We start from the raw sequence: 20992 nt of genomic DNA, 5'->3' as shown, positions 1-20992 counted from the left end.
TGTCGTATGAAGTTTTATTGCCGACATGCAGGAGTAGTTCCGATGTAGTACAAAAATAACATTTTTATACAAATTTTTTTCCTTTTTTTTTTCTTTTTCTTTTTTTTTTTTTTCCTTACAACAGGCTCTGTCCCACCGTGGCCCTGTGGCCCCCATGCCCCCTGCACCACCCCCTTCCAGTTTGCCTTAGCACAAGTGAATTGACCGGTGCTGCCACTGCAGGATCCTGGTGTGATACAGCCTCAGGGAGTCCCAGAATATTGCTTTTTGCTTTAACATTGGGGAAAAACAGTAAAAATAAACAGGGAATGAGGCAGGAGAGAACCAGAAGGAGAGAGCAGGGCCCTGCTGGGGTGCTCAGGGGATCCCTGCCCTGCTGCTGGTGGCACAGGGGGGTGATGAGCCCATGGGACAGACCCATCATTTAAAAATAAAATAAATAAGGCGAAAGAGTTGGGGCTACTGGCTCAGCTGGGGTGGTGCAGGGAGCTGGTCTGTGTTAGTGTTCACGAGGCCCTGCCTGGCCACAGGGCCTTGGCGAGGCGCAGGCAGGACGTAATGCCCAACACGGCCAGGGAGGTTCAGGTCCAGCCCCTGTCCCCACAAAGCCACTGCTGGCGTGGCCCAGCTTAGACCCCGTCCCCTTCCCCAGCCCGGGGCAAGAAAAGGCAATAACACGCTACAAACATCTGCAACTCGCTCCCTGCCCACACTAAGAGAGCAGTGCAGCCCCAAAAAGGAAGGCAGCCCCCCCAGCTCCAAGCCTCCCTGCTCACAGGGTTGGCAGGAGGGTGATGCCAGGGCTGGGAGCAGCCAGGAGCAGGGAAGGAGGCAGCTGAAGAAGGTGCTGCTTTGAGCAGGAGCCCTGGGCAGGGCACTGGGAGCCCTGGGAGCTCTGTGTGAGAACAGTTCATCTGGCAAGACAGGCATCCAGTTCATAAATGAGGCTCAGAAACAATCGTTCCTGCTCTCAGCACAGGCCAAAGCTCTTCCAGTGGCACCAGGTGACAAACCAGGATGTCCTTCCCCTGCTTTGGCATGAGGGCAGAGGCAGCCCCAGGTTTGGGCTGGGATGGCAAGAAAAGCTGGGAACAAATACAGTAGAGACTTCAGCCAGCCCCTCCTATCTCTAGGCGAATTATTCTGGGAAGCTTTTCACATTATAACTCATATATTACATCTGTACCACAACTGAGGGGGAAAACGCTAAATCAGAATTAATGCAACTGTAACTGCACCTGGGATATGCTACTGAAAAATAAGATTAAATCATAGATCCTTAGAAACGAAAGGATTCAGTGAGAGGTGGGAGAGGGGGCAGGGGCCCTGGCAGGCCAAGTCCTGCAAAACCTTTGAAGTGGGGACAGGATCTGATCCCTGCCTGGACGACTCCTCAACTCCTGCCTGAGGCGGTGGCCGGGCTCTCCGGTCACAGCAGTGGCCACGCAGGACTGGCCGGCATGGCCAGACCAGGTGGCACGTAAGGACAAAAACAGATTTGATGCAGATGAAGGGAAGTGGGAGGTTTCAAGAAATTCTGCCTTTCGAGAAACCCTGATAAATCCAAGCTTATTCAAACCACACGGAGCGGGTGCCACGGGCCGGCCCCGCGCTGCACGGCCACGGCTCTGTGCCAGCAGCTTCACCCTTGGAAGTCTCCTCCTCCTTTCCCACGGGCTTTGCTCGATCCAGAGAACAGCATGGTTAAAAAGACAAGAGAGGTAGATTACAGTCATGATCAAAAGCAGATTAGTCATCTAGGCTTCGATTTTAAAAAAACAGATTCCAGAAGATGCCAAGAGGTTGCTGCTTCCAAAACTAGCTTTTCCAAAAGTCTTCTCCGTCCGGGGCGGGTGTGAGTGCGTGTCCCTGGACAGAGCTTGGGATTGCTACATTATTCCCCGTCGTGGGACACCGGTATTGCTGTAGGCTGGAGCAGGCGAGGTGAGGGCAGACTGCAGGGTGGTGCTCGTGCTCTTGGGGCATGGGGAGCTACTTCCGGAGGTACCTCTGGGCCAGGATGGCCGCGTCCAAAGGGTTCATGGGCTGCGCGTCGTGGCCCAGGCGCCGCACGGGCGGGATGTTCCCGAACTGCCGCTTCTGCAGGAAGCTCTTGGCCTCATGCAAGGTGTTCTTCTCCTCAGCCAAGAGCAGCTGCTGTCTCATGTAGTTCTCGAACTCGTACTGGGAGCACTCCTCTGTCACCTTCACCTGCAGAGATCGACCTGTCAGAGACCTGGCAGCCCCACGGCTTCTCTGATGGGCCTGAGCTACCACGGGATACCTGGGATCCTAATGCAGGAAAGGGACCTGCTGCTGGGGATGCAGGCAGGACTCCTCATGAGCTAGAAGTGCCACCAGGACACAGCATCTCTGTCCTTACATGGCTCATCCCAGCCCTGGCAGCACTGAGGCTGCAGCTGCCTGACCCCTGTCCCTGCAGCACCATCACAGATCCTGCATGGCTGTCCCTGGGCAGCCAGGCTGTGGCCAACACTTCTAGCATGAAACAAACCGGCAGGAAAACAGGATGTTTGCTCCCATGGCAGAGCTCACTGGGAGCCAGAGCCAACACTGACTGCTGCCTCCTCCCAGCATTCCCAGCTGTGTGAGAGGGAGTGAGCGCTGCTGGGAGCGGAGTGAGCTGCTCTCATCAGCTCCGGGGCCGAGCTCACTTCCTGGCAGCTCAGCCAGCTGGATGTGCCTCCTGCTCCCAGCAGCATTGGCCTTTCCTTCCGCTGCACAACGTGAGGGACTCAGCTCTGTCCTCCCCACCCTCCCCTTCCCAGCTGAGGGACACAATGGGCGCCATCACAGGTGGACTGGCGCAGCAGCACAGAAAAGCAGTTCTGGGGAAAGCAGGGAAACCTACCTCCTGGGGGTTTTCAGGATTAGCCACTTGGTCATCTATGTCCGGCACCACTTGCAAAGGGCCACTCAGCGAGGACATGGACTGCCTGGAGGAGAGCACAGCATTGGGATCCAGAGCATGGCACTGGCTCAGCCACCCTCACCCAGCTCCAGGGAGATCCCACTGGGATGGCCATGGCTACCATAAGCATTTGCACAGGCCTCTCCAGCTGTATCCATCAGCACACAGTGGTGGACATGTGGGATTTAAAGGCTTACTGCAGTTCTCAGACTCTCCTCTGGTGAGGTGAGCCAGCCACAGCTGGAACAACACAGCCTGTGGCCAGAGACAGCATGTCCTGTCTCCCCTTGCACATACCAGGACGCTATGATGGAGCTGAGGGAATCCAGCACTTCAGAAGCCGTCAGCCGCTGCTGCGGGTCCAGGACGAGCAGTTTCCGGATCAAGCACACAGTGTTTTCTGAGACCCGGCCATCCCTGGGACAGACAACACAGGGTGAGCCTGGGCTGGGCACAGTGTGGCAGGATGGATGTGCGGGAGCACAGGCCAGGAGCTACAGGAGCCAGGAGCTACAGGAGCCAGGAGCTACAGGAGCCACCACTGCTCTGCTCCTCCCCACAAGCTGTCCCAGCCCTGCTCCTGCTTCCTGCACCCAGCCTGTTGTCGGTACTGCTGTGACCCTTGGGGTGCTGAGGGGAGCCCCTCCAGCTGCAGCTGGCCCAGTCAGCCCCCCGTGGGCAGGCAGGAATGGCAGGCTGTACTCACTCGGGGATGGTGTACTCGGCAGCCTTGATTTTGCGGAAGAGCTCCTGAGGTATGCTGTCGTAGAAGGGGAACTGGCCGTAGAGCATGGTGAACAGCACCACCCCCAGCGCCCACATGTCACTGGGCTTCCCACGGTATGGCCGGCCTGCAGGGAGAGGGCACACACAGCCTGGAAATCCTGGAAAGCACAGCCTTGGCAACCCCCTCACCTCCCACAGCAGAGGTGCTGAGTAACCCTCACATGGGACCCTTTTTCTAAGCATTAACCAAAACACTTAAGGCTTCCCATAACATCACACCAAAACTCTTTCCAAGGCATCCTCTGTGAATGAGCAAATTGTCCATCTCCACACAAGTGTCCTCCTGTTCCCCATGGAGCAGAAATATCCCTGTTGTGAACTAAGGGTATCAGGTAGTTGGAACTGCTGTGCTGGAGTTCCCAGGTCAGTGTCCCTAACACAGAACCACCCAGCTTGCAAGGTGGAGGGAATTCAAGGACCAGGGAGCACAGGGTAGGAGGATGCAGGAAAGAAGACCAGGCAGGATAAAGCTGAGCCCATGGGGAAGGGACTCTGACTGTGGGATGAATCTAGCACACAGCCACTGAAGCCAGATGTAAAGGCACAGAGTGTGCAGGAAGGTGCTTTCCTGCACAAAGACATTTAGACAAAGACACTAGACAAACCCTAACCCAAGGCTGCTGCAGCCCCAGGATTCACCTGGTGGAAATGCTGCTTCTAAACCCCTTTGGTCACAACAATCAGCACACAGCAGCATGGACAGGGTCACAGAATGAAAACCCAGTGCTACAGCAGAGTACAGGACTCAGGGAGAGACTTCCTCTGACTCACACAGTGAGTCACTGCTGCAGCATTTGGTATTTGTACTAATTATTCTTTGCTTTATATGCTCAGAAAAAGGCACCTCTCCCTCCTCCTCCAACTTTTCCTGCTGTGACATTTCAGCAGCCATCCCTCAGCAGAGACAGCTTCTCCTGGAGACCCACAACAATGATTAATTCCTCAGGCGCTCCAGCTTCCCCCTGCCCAGGAGCACCGGCAATACAGAGGGAGGGATGTGCCAAGCCTGAAGGTGGAATGTCCTCAAGTAACTTCCCCCTTGATACTTGGAGGGGAGCTGCAGACTGAGCAGTTTTGGGAGAGCATTTTAGAGAGCACAGGATGGGCCCCATGGGAAGGGCTGTTGGCACACACTGTAGCTGGGGTGCAGCACAATGGCAGTGAGAGCCAGGCTGGGCAGAGCAGGTGAGTCCTGAGCTAAGACTGCACCTTGCAGGGTCTCAAGCAGCCTCAACTGTCAGAGATCAGCCAAGACAGCCTGTTCAGTGCCCTGTGGCCAGTTACACCACAAGAGTGCCCTGAGAAGAAACATGAGAAGGTAGCTGGAGGCCTGAACAGATCAGCACCCTGGAGCAGAAGGAGCAGCTCCTCGTAGCCTCCTTCAGTCACTCGAGCCACAACTGCTCCAAGCTCCTGCAGAGCAGTTGGCTTCTATCATCCATCTGGTCACAAGGGCCTCAGGATATCCTGCAGAACAGGAAAGGCTTGCAAAAGCCCCAGGATCCACCTCCTTGCTTGCCTTTGCTCCCTTCCTTGCCGGGAGGGAAGCGCCTCAAACCTGCCTGGCAGATCAAGATGGAGGAGGTCGGCTACATTTACTGCTGCTGCCTGCAAACCTGACAAAAACCTCCTGAGGGGAGTCCATGGGGGCTGGATCCTCCAGGACTGGCTCCCTCTGAGGGCATTTCTGCAATACAGTTGCTTGGGATACCAGGAACAAGTAACTCATGTGTTAATGCCTGATATCTGGATCTACAAGAGGGAGAGGCTTTGTGTGCACAGTCCCACCTGTATGTGCAGCCTTCAATACTGATCTGCCTCACCTGCATGAGAGGAAAAAACCCCAAAATGATGCCTGGGTCACTACAACGACAACCAGGACCACTCCTGCCTGCTCAAAGGCTGGTACAGGAGCACAGAATCACAGAGTTATGGGGTTGGAAGAGACCTTCAAGATTGAGTCTAACCCAGCCCCAACACCTCAATTAAACCCTGGCACCCAGTGCCAAATCCAGGCTTGTTTTAAACACCCCCAGGGATGTTGACTGCACCACCTCCCCAGGCAGATCATTCCAGAACTTTATCATCCTTTCAGTAAAAACTTTTTCCTAATATCCAACCTGGTCATAAAAGGAGATCAGGTTGGTCAAACACAACCTACCCCTCCTAAACCCCTGCTGGCTGGGTCTGACACCCTGGCCATCCTGTAAATGCTGTGTGATGAAATCAATATCAACTGTTCCATTATCTTATCAGGTACTGAGGTCAGGCTAACTGACCTATAATTACCAGGATGCTCCTTCCCACCCTTTCTGTGAATGGGTGTCACACTGGCCAGCTTCCAGTCATCTGGAACTCCCCCAGTGAGCCAGGACTGCTGGTAAATGATGGAGACAGGCTTTGCAAGCTCATTTGCCAGCTCCCTCATCACTCTGGGGTGGATCCCATCTGGTCCCAAAGATTTATGAACAGAGCAGAGATGAGAGTTCATGGAGAGAAACTGGACAGAAAGCACAGCTGTTCCTGATGGTTCCATGCACTGGGAACAGTTAAAGGCAGGAAGACCCCAGGGAAAGCTGCTCTGTGCTGGAGCCAGACTCTGCTCAGAGCCTCTGCTGGAGACAAGGCACAGGCCAGGCTGCTGGAGCGGGGGATCCAGCCCAGACTGCTTTGGCCTGCTGTCATCATTCCTTTAATTTTAAGTAACTCCTCTCAGTTGGTCCAGAAGCTGCCCAGAGGGTCACTGGAAGTGAGCAGCAGCTGGAGGAACTGGTGCTCTTAGTGCACAGCTGGAATGCACTGACATCCTGGTGGGATCTGGACTGGCTGCCCCTTGGGCCCAGGGTTTTACCTGCAGCTTAAGGAAAGCCTCAGGATCTGAATTCTGACACTGGAAATAGAACATGTTGTCTGCAGTCAGACTCATTTGGGAACAGCCAGATTTGAAGCAGCTTTGAAGTTCAGACAAGCCTTAAGAAAAAAGTCAGGCTCAGTCCTCCCCTCCAACTTTCCCAGCTGGAAAACCAGACCAAGTCTCCTAACTGGACCTTAATTAAGAGGCTCTCATGAAGGTGCATATGGGAACACAACAGGTGGTTTTATTTATTGTCAGGAGGCACAAATGAGTGAAATGAGTGTTGAGGGGAATTCCTACCACTGAGCACGTCTGGGCTGATGTAGGCAGGGCTGCCACGCTGGTCCTTCAGCAGGTCATCCTCGCTCACCAGGTGCTTCCCCAGGCAGAAGTTGGTGATGGTGATCCGGTGAGTCCTGGGGAGAAGCACAGGGAAGGGGGTCAGGGAACACAGGCAATCCTGCACAGACAGCAAGGTGACTCCAGAACAGGGACTGTGCATGTGGGGCTTTCTAGGAGGCTTGAAGTGCTGGGAGAAGACACACAGAGGTGTAAAATTAACTCTGTCCCAAAGGGGAGGAATTCCATGCCTAGCAGCAAGGCTTGCAAGGCACTCACAGGGGTAGTAAAAGGCTCTGTGACAATGTCTGGGTGGCCTGTGTCAGCGTGGCTGTAAGCACAGCCTGTACCTGGCTCATCTTGCAGCCTTGGCTGATCTCCTAGGAACATCCCAGCCTGCAGCACCAGAGCTGCAGGATCTGCCCCAGGTGCTGCCTGAGCACTGGAGAGCATGAGTGTGAACAAAGCTGAGGTTTATTTCAGCTGCTGATTGTGCCCTGCACTTCCCAGCTGCCATCTTCTCCACACTGCATCTTCTGGGAGCTAAGGGAAAACACCCTGTGGAAGCTGCCCTGTGCCTGGCCCCTGAGCACTGGGTGTTTACAGTCACCAGAGGAGCTGCAGGAGCTGTGATCAGACTCAGCACAACCCCGCCTGTGTCACTCAAGAGTCCCACACAGGAGCCTGGTGGCAGCTCCATCTGATCCACAGGACTGCTCTCCACACACAGGTGTGCACAACACAAAGCCTGATCAACACCCAAAAACCTCACACAGAAAAGGGAAAGCTGCAGGTACACAGAATTTCTTTATTGGTTCACCCCTACTTCTCTATGGTACTGCCAGCTCCCATAAACAAATTTTTCCAGTGCAAGTGAGCTAATTACAAAACTATTGTTCCATTAATCCTCCCTGTCATTCAGATAATTTGGATTTTAACTTACAATGTAAAGGTGTGAACACAAAAACATTGTCTGGAAGATTTCTTGAAAAGTATTTCACAGCTAGAACCTGAGAGAATGGATTAAATCAGTCACAATAATAACAAAGAAACATTTCCAGCCAGTCTCACAGACAAATGAAATAGAACCAAGTGTGGGTTGGCCATGGAGAGCTGGTTATTAAAACAGACAGACTTGTGTTTAAGAAGTGTTAGCTTCAACTGTCAGGAGACTTCTCTGGCTGAATAACAAGCTGCAGGATTTGTTAAGGATTTAAAAGACTAAGTGCTCTATAGGACACTAAAATGCTCAGGGTTGCTTGATTCTATTTAGTCTCTGAAATTTGATCTAATCTGTAATCTCTCAACTCCTCCTGCACTGGTTTATGAGGAAATCTGAGAGGCTTTAATGTCTGTGGGGAAGGAAGTCTGAGGGAGCCCCAGGTGGGATGTGCCTGCAGGACCTTGCAGTGCCACGTTGTTACCTTCCTTCCCTGCCCTGAGAAAGGCCCTGGCTCTTTGTGAGCAGGGCTGGAGCAGAACAAAGGGTTCTGCTCAGCCCCACGGGCTGCTCCTCTCCATGGAGATGGCTCTTACGCCTCTCCCACCCTTCCCTGTGACTCACTGCTGCACAGGCTGCAGCTCTCCCTCACCAACGCTGAGAAAAAAGCAAAAGCAGAGATGTAACACAAAGAGTGACTCTGGCAAGTCTGTTCAAAGCTTCAAACACCTCCCCCTGCTAGTGGGGCCCTGGGTGTAGCTCCATTGGTGGGGTGCTCTCCTGTACTCAGTGCCCAGAAAAGAAGGGAAGTTCTGCATGCATCCTTTAAAGCACCAACCTTTGTCTGCCTCTTCCAGCAAGGAGGAGAATCAAAGCAGCAAGCACAAGAGTTTTATCTTAAAGCAGCTCTACAGAAACAACTTTAAACAACTTAGAGGTGGCCCTGAGAAGCAGCAGCAGCTGTGTGTGGGGGGGGGAACCAAGAAGTTCAAGTTCTGTAGATAAAACCTGTTTCCTCTCAGTGTTAGGGAGGAGAAAGCAGCAAGCTGTGAGCCCAGCAAACCTGCAAGCTTTGTAGACTCAAAGCCTGCAGAACTCCATCCTTCCCTCTTTTTATTCATTCCACAGAAACCCAGACAGTGTGAAAAGGATGAATTCCACTCATTCTTGAAGTAAGTGCAAAATATTTAGTCAGTAATGTAATCCTGGAGGAGAGAGCAGAGGATCTGAGCTGAACTAGGCTGCCGGTAAAGAACACAGACCCCAAGGCACTGAGCAGCTCCTCAGAGCCACCAAACAGGGCCAGGCCACCCCCCCCTGCCCTGAGGTCCTGCTGAGCTCCTGCCCCTCTCTGGGCTGGTCCCTCTGGGTCTGCACCAGCATCCAGCACCTGCCAGGCTCCAGAGGCTCCTGTGAAACCAGCAAGGGAACAAGGGAGCCATTTCATATACAAACACACACTGGACAGAAGTGCTTTTGTTTAGATAAGTCAATATTTCACTGCTAGCAAAAACACAGCAGGGCAGCAGTCAGATCTAACACTGCTGTGATTGTAGAACAGCCAGCAAGGCTGGGAATGCCTTTAGCATGATGGAGGGTGAATTATGGGCACAGAACCAATCACCATAGTTTTTTTGGTTCTTTTTAATATATATAAAATCAATGCTTCTCTTGCAGGTTACTAAATTGTTATAAAATTGAGTTTTAAGCAGTTAGAATCCAAAAAGAAGTCCTGACAAGGGGCCACTAAGCTGGGTGGGAAAAATGATCTACCTAGGTGGGGTTAAATTCAGTTTTGGAGATTAATTCATATAACTTTGAGCTGGATATGTGGTTTTGCACAGCCTGCTTCCCTTTTCCTCACTCTCCTGCACAGGAGCACTCAACAAGTGCTGCCTTTGGCTGTGTTTGCATTAGAAATCTGCTTCAAGGAAGAAACAAGACTGCTGCCAGGCCAGCAGCTCTCCAGCACACTTACCTTTTGTTTAGCACCATGTTTCCTAATTTCAAGTCTCTGTGCACAATATTTTTCTGTAAAAAATATAGGAGTATTACAAGCTTATTTGTTGTAGAAGTATAGATTTCATACTTGCACAAGAGCACTAAAAAGAAATCATGGCATCTGCACACACTGAAATAACCCAGGTCAAGGTTTCAGGTCAGGTTTCACCCTGAGTACTTTGTGCCCTTCACTTTTGATTGTGATCAGGACAGAACAAGCAAATTTGCTACTCTGAACACAAAGACAGACTTAGTGTATCTGAGAGACCTGGAACTGAGGTGTCCAGGCTTGGTTAGAGCAGTCTGATGAGCATTCCTTTACCAGACCCAGCTGCACTGCCCTGTGTCACAGAGGAACGAGTCAAACACCAGCAGAATCCATTTTTATTACAATAGTTTCTGGTTCATTGATCTCAAAACTTGCAGCTTGAGGCTCTGATCTCCAATCAATTCTTACACTCTGATTTATTTTGCTTCTCAAGGAAACAGTTTCTGTTTCCTGTGTTTGACCAGGCTCTGCTCTCCTCTTTGAGTGCCCCTGTCTGAGCTTACCACACTGTGGTTCACCTGACCTGCCCTCAGCCTAGCTGGCCCCTCTCCACAGCCCACAAACACCACATTATCATCCAGAAACGTGAGGAGCAGAGAGGGAAGGGAATGCAAACGTGAGGAGCACGGTTAGAAGGGCTTGGGGCATGAGGTCTTATGCTGCTAACATCCCTGCCTTGTAACCTGGCCACTGCCTGCCCCAGGAAGTTTTGAAGCATCTGCTATTCTAACATGGGAAAATTTTGCCTCTCAGCACTGGAAGGGAGCTCTCTTTCCAAGCTCTCACCTTGTGTAATGCTTCTACCACTCGTACCACGTCATAAAATATCACCACGGTCTCCCGCTCGCTGAGTCTCTTCTCTTTAATGACATAATGCTGCAGATTGATCAGATCTGCTGTTTTGTCACTGAAATCATGAGCACAGAGACAGTCCAACACCAGGCAAATGCGCTTCTTCATCTTCCTGACCATCCTGTTGGCTTCCAGATCTTCTATGATTTCACAAGCTCGGTCCTGGGGGAGGCAAACACAGCAGCAACCCCTCAGGGAAGCTCCAGGGCACATGCACAGAGCCTGGCAGAGTAAATAACTCAATAACTGGGGGGTGATCTCAAAATAAGCAAATGCAATCACAGTGCTTCATCTCTGTCCTGAAGTAGGATTTCAAACAAGATGCAGCTGAGCTGGACATTTGGCTTATTTAAGATTTAGTACGGATGGTCTCAAGTGAAAAGTGTGTTGGCAAAATGTAACCAGCAAGTCAGGCAATGCCAACACCCAAAGCAGTAATTGCTATCAGCCCCTCACATCAGTGAACAGCCCTAAAGGCACCAACCCCAACACAATCCACTCACACAAAAACTGATCAGCACAGTGACTGGTTTGACTTGCTGAAATAGTTTCTTGGCTATTTGTCCCCTCTGACAAGTTATAAACAGTACAGAGACCAAAAACCCAAATTTAATTCTAAAAGGTGCTAATTAATTTGCCAATGAAATAGGCAAACTGTTGTTCTGTCTGAAGGGGGGGTGCTGAGTGCCTGTAAATGCTCTCACATTTCCCAAAATCCTACTGTACTCTCCAGAGCTCCTGTCTGAAGCAGCTCTGAGGTGGTTAACCTCAGAGTGCTGCAATACAAGAGCAGGGTCAGCACGAACTGTACATTAAACAAAAGCAGCTCAATCCATCAGCAGTCCCTGGCATTGCCCCAGCCTGGAGGGTGACCAAGTGTACCTGGAAGAGCCCGTGATGATGGACCACTCCTTCCTGGTTGTGGAGCAGGGAAAGAAGAGAATACTCCGTGTGCAGCAGCATCTTGCCCTGTCGCTCCTCCTGGGTTTCTATTCCTTTGTCACCTCTCTCTTCTAAGGTGAGAATCTTCAGGAAAAGGGAAAATGCCTTTTACAGCTCCCAGAGGCACACAAACGCCCCCAGCCCTCTCTTATTTTTGGCATTCCCATGTGTTTACAGCTGGTGGAAGTGCTCTGATGGTTGTGTCCTTGCCACAGGCCTGTCTGAACTCAGCACCATCTGTGCAGAATGCACAGCAACAGCTTCATTAAGGTAGAACCATGGAAAGGTGGCTGTTTGCAAATATCCCAGGTGCTTTTACCCTCCTGGAGCTGCCCCATTCAGGTACAGATCCAAGGGCTCTGGGAGAGCAGCACAGCAGCAGAGGTCTCATCTCAGGGCTGATCTGGACATGGATCTGGCCCTGCCAAGGGGAAGCTGCAGCAGCCATGTCCCACTGCACTGGTTCAGCCCACACCACTCACTCACTGCCCAAGTGCTTCTGCACAGGAGCTGGAGAGTCCTGAAGGTCTGGGAGCCTGCAGTTTGCTTACCTTCAGCTGATAAAAGTCATCCGTCCCGTCCTTTCTTGCCAAACACTGAACAATACTTGGCACAGGGGAGTTACCTAAACGTGGACCTACAGCACAAAGCAGAAACAGACTTGTTTTCCCTCCAGCAGCAGTGACTAACCCGGGTTACATCAGCTGTCACTAGTTATGTTTGCTTGCACCAAGTTCCCTTTTTTGCAGGAGGCTTGAGTGCATTTTCACAAATCTAAAGCCAAAAAAAAAAAGGTCTTGAACTCTGAAACCTTTTGGGATAATGTTTCATTTGTTCTCTGGAGCAACATTTATCAAAGCCCACACATGGCCCGGCTGTTTGCAGAAATCCTAATTTCTGCATGCCTGAACCACACAGCTCTTACATTCACAGCAACACCCATGGCAACTGTTACTGCCACACCTGGGAACACAGCTGCCACCTCTGCAAGGATGGCTCAGGGGTGTCCAAATTAGCCCAGATTTCAAGTAAACATACAGTCTCCACTCCTCACTTTAAATCAGTCAGCTCCAACTGATTTCCCATTGGTTTCCAACGTGAAGTCTAAGATTTTTGACAGTTCTGAACCAACAACTATTCTAGCAACTGTCCAGAGCTGGCAGAGTGGCCTTGCCTTGGTACATACCACTTTGAGTACCACTAGTGAATTGTTAAGTTGCCCCCATGCTGATGTGACAACACATTCCAGGTCAGCAGGGTTGAACACAATCAAAAACCCCCCCAATGAATTTGGTATTTAACAAAGTCTAAGAACAGAGTTCAACGAAACAAAACAAATCCAAAAAAACCCCCAAAGGGGGTAAAATCAAGATCTATTTCTCTCCCAAGCCTTGCTGCCTTGCTGATCCCACATCTCCTGAGCTTGGCCAGCTGCAGGAGCTCCCAGGCTGCTGCTCTGCACATCTGGTGACCTGTGCTCTCAGGTAAGACGCTGAGTTACACACCTGCTTCCCCACACTCCACAGTGCCTTTTGTTTTCAGTTTTGCCACCAGCAGCCACCCTGCCCAGTGCAGAGCCCCCTCCCTGCTTACCCAGGATGAAAGGACCTGCTCTCTTGGCGTTATTCCCGGAGATCCCCGCACACAGAGCCTTTGCCTTAGCGGATGTTTCCCCAGCTCCTCTGTCCGATGCTCGCCGCTTCATCCTTGGCTCTTGAGAGAGAACAGAGATCACATCTCTGAGTTATTTTCTCCTGTTATCCCTGATTTCTACTGGAAGGCTCTCACCTACAGATGCACTGGTGGCTCTGCCTACTTGTGTGTCTACACAGAGCCCTGGCTCCCTGCTGACAGACCAGGGGTGGGCTGCAGGCTCAGAGCAGCTCTAAAGGCATAAATCAGCCTCGTTATTCAGGGCAACATTTCCTACAACAGTTGTTTGAGAGACATAGTGGGAACAAGTCAAGATAATTAAAGCTTGTTTTACAGCAAAAACAAGTTTGCAAATTAACATATTCTAAAAGCTCTGAAAGAAGATGCCCAAGTTAGCCCTGTGTATGGGTGTCTGCTGCTGCTGCAGCCTTTTGGGGGTTTCTTCACAGAGGATCCACATGAGGCATCACAGCCACCCACTGAGTCCCTCAGAGGCTTGAGTCTGTTCCTCAAACAGCCAAGAATGCACAAAACTGACCACAAAAATTAGTGTCTTTCACCTTCCCCAACAAGGGCATAGAAAACAAGCACAACAGTTATTCTGACATTCAGTTCAGTTCACAATGTTTTTTCAAAAATGTATTTTTAGCCTTGAAAAAAGTCCCCTCTCTCTGTACCTCATTAGACTCTGACCTTATTACATCTCCATCTACCTACATCCAGTGCAGCTGGAATTTGGACTCCAGCACATAAACCCTGTCACCTCAGCCTCCACGTGCAGGAATCAACGCTGTGTTTAGAATTAACACACTATTAAATGCTCCAATGGACATTCCAGTGGAAGGCAACACTGGTGACAACATGTGTGTTTTCCTGCACAACCACTATTTGCAAAACCCCATTTGATCTATTAGATGTGAATCTTATGGTTTGCATCTAGGAATTTATTCAAGGTCCACACATCACCACCATTCAGCACCAACAACTAAAAACTCAACTACCTCTCCTTATTCAGGTAGTGCAGAAAGTCTGATTTCCAACATCCATTTTCTGCTGCTCAGAAATCTGAAAAGAATTTGCATAGCCAAGATCTAAAGGGCCAAATAAATTCAAGGCTTATGACTAAAACTAAAGAAAAGTCTTGTTTCAGTTTAGCTGGCAAAGCATCTCTCAGGTGAGCTGCTGGGCGTGGTGTGAGCTCGCCACATCCATCAGCTCCAGCCAATGGAAGTTCTGCTCCCAGTACAGCTCCTCTTCATCTCCAGATTTTAGAAAACGGCTTCAAAGACTTTTGCAAACATTTACACATTCAGTGTCTGTGCTCTCACTTTTTAAAGATACTTTGGGGGGTAGATGAGAAGAGGAACCAAGCACAGCTCCATTTCCTTACTCAAACCCAATCCCAGGAGTTCTTCCGTAAGAGGTTACTACAACAGGCAGGGGAAAATATTTTCTGGGTTGTACATATTTGTTTGAGAAGAGCCCAGGTGTTTCACCATGTAAGAGATTGATAAATCACCTCCCTGTGAGTGAAGTTCACCCTCTGGCAGTCCCGCCCTTTCTGTGGACACAGGCTGATCTCACTGCATTGATTCATCCAGCAGCACCTGTCCAGGACCAGCAACAGCCAGGAGATAAAGGGAGGAGCCTTGCAGCAGACTTTGCATCTCTGCACTCCTGACTCCAGCACCTTCACACCTCCACAGAGCAGTGTCACCACCCCAATGAGCTGAACAGGACACAGTTCTGACCCCCTTGTGCTCCTTGCTCTGCCCATTCTGCATCCCTGACCCAACATCCTGATGAACTCCTCCTCTCCTTGCACATCACTGTCTCAGCTGGAAACGTGAGTAACACTTCTACTGGAGAAACCCCCTGCACAGGAGCTCTGAGATAATCCATTGTGCAATTTGGCTTGCTGGTGCAAATGGTGCTACTGTAATCAAAACAACCTGAGGACTCACGTAGTTCAGCATCAACTGTATCGTTACTCTTCTTCCAAACTAGGTTTTCCAACGTCTCAGGAGGCAGGAGTTGTCACCTTGGAGAAGGCTGGATGGGCAAAAGGTCGAGGACTCTGTAATGTGAAATGAGATACACTTGATGCTGTGGTTCTGGATTATTCTGATTATGATAACACAGGATGCACTGAACCTTTATTTGGGCTGTTTATTTAGGCTTGGAAAAGGATTGAAGCTCCTGGTGAGAGAATAAAAGGATCTGGAAGTTCAGTCCCTGCACTACTGGACACATTCCCATGTCACCCATCTGCCAAGTGATGCAGGGCAGGCCTTTGGAGCAAGTACAAACACAGGCTCCACTTGAACCCCTGCCATGCAGCACCTGCCTGGGCTTAACAGCATCTCAAACACACCTGACTGAGCACCAAGAGACTCCTTGCCACCACCAGCAGCTTTCTATGACACTAGGAGTTAACAGAGTTTGGGTCAGATCAGTATCTGATACCACTGTCCCTGGGATGGAGTGTTTTAAACATGGGTTTGTCCTGGTTCCTTGCAGCAATGTAAAAGGCTCTCTCTCAAGACTGATCCTGCTGATGTTAAAATGATTTTTTCTTTTCAGTCTTAAGAACTGGAAAAGTCCCACCTGTTTGTGGACAGATGCATCCCTTCTCCCCAAATCCAAGCTGAATCAAACCACCCTCCTCCCTTGTCCTGCTGTTGGAACAGAAATGGTCCCTCACACAGACAAAGTTACAAGTCCAGCATAGAAATTTATACTTAATTTTGATGTGACACATGGGATGTATCAAACATCTCACTGGAGAAACCAGTCCAAAGCCTCTCAGTGTGCTATCTAGGGCTTTAATAATAGAATTATGAATCAATTAATTTGGGGACCTAAATGTAATGCCTTTTAATTATGTAGCTTAAGGGAATTGTTTAATTCCTGAATTACTGCATGTCCCAGTGCCTGGTGTAACAACAATGGAAAACATGAGATGAGGAAAGCCCTTTTCATCCCAGAATGAGGAACAAGCAGGTCCTGCAGTCCAGCAGCCACAGCTCAGAGCTGGAGCTGGAAAAGGTACCTTTGGGGCATGAGCAGGATTACTCAGCAGCACAGGAACCACTCATGGCTCCAGAGCAGTTGATCCAGCCCACACTGCACTTTTGGGGGGCTTGTCTTGCCCCAAGGGCACAGCATGAGCTCAGTGGTGGTCACACTTCTTATGTGAGGACTGGGAACCCCAAAGTGCTTGACCCCACTGCTGTGATGAGCTGATTGTGGTGAATAAGGCAGTGGATGGGCTGGGAACCAGCAGCAGGTGACAGAGCCCAAGAGCACCTGCTGGAAGTTCAGGACTGCTGGGAAGTTCCTTCAAGGAGCTCCCACCATTCCAGGGACGTGCCACTAGAGCCCACAGATGGAGATATTCCATCACCCACTGCAGCAGCATTGCTGCCCAGCATTCCCTCCTGAAGCCAAAAGCTGGAACATTTGGGATGAAGCTGCAGAGCTGCTCCACAGCTTTTTGTCCCTCTCTGTGCAGCCTTCATGCTTGCAAAAACAAACCTAAAAAAACAGAATCACATGAGCAGCATCAGGCTGCACCTTTTCCCAGCCAAATACCACAGTGGGCAGTATTTATCAGTGATGGTTAATCCAAGGTCACATTTAAGTCTGGCTCATGGGAAGCTGTGTTGAACATGACCTAAAAAGCTCCATGAACAAAACATTAAATGGGAAAAAGCTGGAGCACGGCCCAGCTTCCCACATGGAACACCAGCAGGTCGGTGTCACTGCAAGGAGCAACGATCCCAGTATTGCCTCACTCCTTCCCGGGCAAACCCGGCCAGAACAGCTCAGACCCGAGTCATCAGCACGCCCAGGGCCAGAGCTCGGCTCTCATTGGAAAAGCTTCCCTGAGAACAGGCGGAGCTTGGATCGGGCAGGCCTGCGGAGGAGTCACTGGCTGGGGGATTAAAGGGAATGTTTGCGGGGCAGATCCCAAGGAAGGCAGGCTGTTGCATTAAGTGTATGAAGTTTGCTCAGAAACACACCCCATGTGTCCCAGCTGGTCCTCAGAGACCAGGAGCACATCCAGAAACCTCGAAGACCAAGAAGACATCATCCCACCCTGGGAACAGGGAAAGGAGAGTCTCTCCTGACCGAACCATGGCCCGGTCCTGGTTCTCCTGCTCTCTCCCGCCCCTCACTCACCAAGTGTATCCAAGAGTTTTTTAGCTTTTCTTCCTCCTCAAAAGGTGAAATTTCTGCTCCCCTCATCCACAGCCCACCCTTATCCTCTTCCTCCTGCACTACACACAGCATGATCTAGGGGGGGGAATTGAGAGAGAGTCATGTGTGGTAGCATGTACTTCATTAAGCTGATGTGCATTTTAATATTTAAATGACTCTTAGTCAGGCAAAAGTTACTTTCTGGACATAGTGTCCTTCAAAGTTTCAGTCACAGGACTTTTGTTTTGTTCTTCAGTGCCAAACCAGGCCCATCCTGTCTGTCCCTCCTCCGGCAGCCAGCTCAGCCTTCCCGACATCAGCCAGGAACAATTTCATCCCTAAAGATAACATGGAATGCACAGGGGAAGCCTCAGCCCTTCCCTGGCTCCTTGCTCATCATCTCACATGGGAGGAGGAGTGGGGGCATCAGGGTGAGCTCCACTCTCCCTCTGCACAGCATGGGGGAGATTCCCTGTGCAGGAATGTTAACTGTTAGTTACTGAAGGCTCTGGGAGCTGAACGGTTCTCCAGGAGAAGCAATAATATATATATATAGAAAAAGCCCATTGGATGACTCAGTGCAGCCTGTGTTCCGCTGCGCTGCCCTTCCGGGAAGGGAAGCCTGCTCCCGAAACAGAGCCCTGACTCACAGGGTTCTTGGAACCCAGAGGAGACTCATTCAACTTCTTCCCTAAGCGAGAAGTTCGCTCAAAACCAGGCACAGAGTTTCTCCGTCCACAGGAGTAGGAGGAATGCTGGGGCACTGGCGCAGCATGAGGGGCTGGGACAGCCCTGTGCTGTTGGAAGGCACCCAGGGGAGTCTGGACTCGCTGAGCTCCACAATCTGGGAGACAGGAACACCTCTGAACTGCCCCACTGGAGATCCTCCTGCCTCAGCCCAACCTGTGGATCAGCTGAACCCCAGGCACATGAACAAGGCTCAGCCAACACCTGGGAGTCCCTGCAGGAGCCCAGCACACCTTACCTCCACCCACATCCAGCTGTGGTCAGTCTCCAGCTCTTCAGGGACAAAAAAGGCTTCCACAGGCCAAGTCACACAGCAGGGAAAGCAAATTCCATCCTGGCTGCCCCCCCTGGCAGCCAGGGAAACTCTGAAGCACAGGGTTCCAGTGTGTAACTACGGCGCAAGCAACAAGCCAGGCTTTCTTCAAGCCCTTCTGATGCATCAACACATGAGATAGCCAAGGACTCATCTCTGGGAGTTCCCTCTTTGGTTACATAAACACCAACCTCAGCTTAACCCTTTCGTGCTGCAGCACACATCCACCAGGAAAAATCCCCACTCCAGCCCAACATCCTGACAGCAGGAGCCTGGAAATGCAGCTGCAGCACTTGAGGCTGCACTGCTGCCCCAGCACGAGTCCCTGACTTTGTCTGTGCCTGCAATCAAGCTGTGCTCACCTTCCAAACCCCACCAGGGGTGCGGGGTGGGTTGTATGACAAGGTTTTATTTCTCATTTATTGCTTCTGACACTATCAATATGCCACAAGCCCCTGCAGCAGGACCTCTGTGTGCACAGAGTGTGACCCACACACGTGCTGACACTTCCCAGCCAGGTGTGGCTGCAGTTTCTTTCAGCAGTGACTCACCTGGCCCTACCTGGAGACAAACGTGTTGAAGTTACCTGCACACGCTGCCAGGCCTACGCTACTGGGGTTTGCAGTGTGATAACACACTGACAGGAACTGCACGCTTGCAAAAAAATATTAACCAAAACAGCCTGTTTCACACAGAAAATGGCCACAGAAAATGGCCAGACAGAACCTACTCTGTCCAGCTGGAGCTCCCAGGCACAGAGGAGACACACACTGCACCTGCCTGGAGCACCTGGAGCCCCCGCACAGGTAAAACCTCCTGAGCTCAGTGGGCAGCTCAGGCACAATCCCAGGGCTGTCCCTGTTCATAGTCACAGAATAGTTTGGGTTGGGAGGGACCTTAAAGACCCTTCCACCCTCCTGCCATGGGCAAAGAGACTTTTCACTACCCCAGGTTGCTCCAAGCCCTGTCCAACTTGGCCTGGAACATTTCCAGGGATGAGACAACCACAGCTTCTCTGGGTAACCTGTGCCAGGGCCTCCCCACCCTCACAGGGAAGAATTTCTCCCTAAAATCCCATCCAACCCTGCCCTCTGTCAGTGTGAAGCCATTCCCCCTTGTTCCCTTGAGGCTCTTGTAAATAGTCTCTGTCCATCTTTCTTGTAGCCCATTCAGGTACTGGGAGGGGCAGTTCTGTCACCCTGAAGGCTCTCTTCTCCCAGCTGAACAACCCCAATTCTCTCACAGCAGAAGTGCTCCAGCCCTCTGATCAGCTTGGTGCCTCCCCTGGATTAATTCCAAGAGGTCCATGTCCTTTCTGTGCTGAATCACAGCCCAGCTCAGTGCCCGTGAGGATTCCCTTGCCTGTCCCAAGCTCTGAAACATCCTGAGGGTCACAGCCCAGCTGAACTTTGCTTTTAAGGAACACAATTACGGGATCAAACCCTCAGCATGGATACCACAGAGAAACAATCAATGGATGCAGCACGAGCCCTCCAGCAATGGGGAAATATGTCCTGAATCCTGAGTGCTGCCAGCCCAGGGCTCCATGCCAGCAGGTGAGTGCTGCCCTGCTGCCCCTTGGGCCACGCCTCACCTGGGTGCCAGGCACCTCACCTGCTGCCTCAGAGGAGCCAGCTGTCCCACAGCACACGGCAGAGGGGTGGTGGCTCAGCCTCTGTTCTGACTTCTCCAGCTCCCTCTGGACACAGGATTGCAGCCCCACACCCCCCGCACATCTGTTCATACCAGCAGATGTTAAGCCCATATATTAAGGCTCTAAATTAGCAAAGAACTGAACCCCCAGCTCTGGTGCAGCCCATTTCAGCACAGCCTGGGCAGGAGGGAGCACAACCCCAAAGCCCTTGTGCAAGCAGTGGAGATGATGTCCCACGAGATCCCCCCAGCAGTGAGACCTTTCACACCCTCAGTACTGCACAGAGAGCAGGGCTCCCAAAGGCCACGACCAGACAGGGACAGCACCCGGCTCTGGGGGTGGGAGGTCCCCCAGCCCCCGGGGTGAGCTGCAGGGAGTGCAGGGCAGGGTCCGTCCCTGCTCTGACACCTGCTGCTGTTACTCACCCTCACTCAGAGGCACAGCCCTCACCTACTCACTGCTGAGGCACACGAGGCTCCTCCCGGGCACAGAGGTGCCCAAAGTCTAAATTCAAACGTTCCTGGCCAGAGTGGAGGCAAAGCCAGCCCCAGTCACGGGCTGTGCCTCCTTCAGCCCCCCGAGCTGCTGCGAGGCTCAAACCGAGCCCCCAGCCTGGAGAGCACGGGCACACCGAGCCGAACCGGGCGGCCAGGGCATCTGGGGGGCTCCCAGGACGATCGGTACCACCGGCGGGTCTGCCCGCAGCGCCCGGCCCGGCCCAACGCGC

General features: G+C 51.5%; 1 protein-coding gene across 2 annotated transcripts in view; it reads right to left on the bottom strand.

Moving 5' to 3' along the window:
• Positions 1-20992, bottom strand: part of STK40 (serine/threonine kinase 40) — a 23991-nt gene continuing 2999 nt past the window's right edge. Inside the window, exons 2-12 of one of the 2 annotated variants that reach the window (XM_031063028.1) lie at positions 15313-15425; positions 13289-13408; positions 12247-12332; positions 11636-11779; positions 10688-10915; positions 9830-9882; positions 6873-6988; positions 3639-3783; positions 3230-3349; positions 2873-2957; positions 1-2211 (exon numbers count right to left, since the gene is read on the bottom strand). In XM_031063028.1, the coding sequence (XP_030918888.1) occupies positions 1993-2211; positions 2873-2957; positions 3230-3349; positions 3639-3783; positions 6873-6988; positions 9830-9882; positions 10688-10915; positions 11636-11779; positions 12247-12332; positions 13289-13400 (1308 nt within the window). In that variant the 5' untranslated portion in view covers positions 13401-13408; positions 15313-15425 and the 3' untranslated portion in view covers positions 1-1992. The remainder of the gene's footprint in view (positions 2212-2872; positions 2958-3229; positions 3350-3638; positions 3784-6872; positions 6989-9829; positions 9883-10687; positions 10916-11635; positions 11780-12246; positions 12333-13288; positions 13409-15312; positions 15426-20992) is intronic. The other variant, XM_031063029.1, reaches the window with a different exon arrangement.

Source organism: Geospiza fortis, unplaced genomic scaffold, assembly GCF_000277835.1.
Source record: "Geospiza fortis unplaced genomic scaffold, GeoFor_1.0 scaffold289, whole genome shotgun sequence".
Lineage (NCBI taxonomy): Eukaryota > Metazoa > Chordata > Aves > Passeriformes > Thraupidae > Geospiza > Geospiza fortis.
This window is presented reverse-complemented; position numbering and strand designations above follow the sequence as displayed.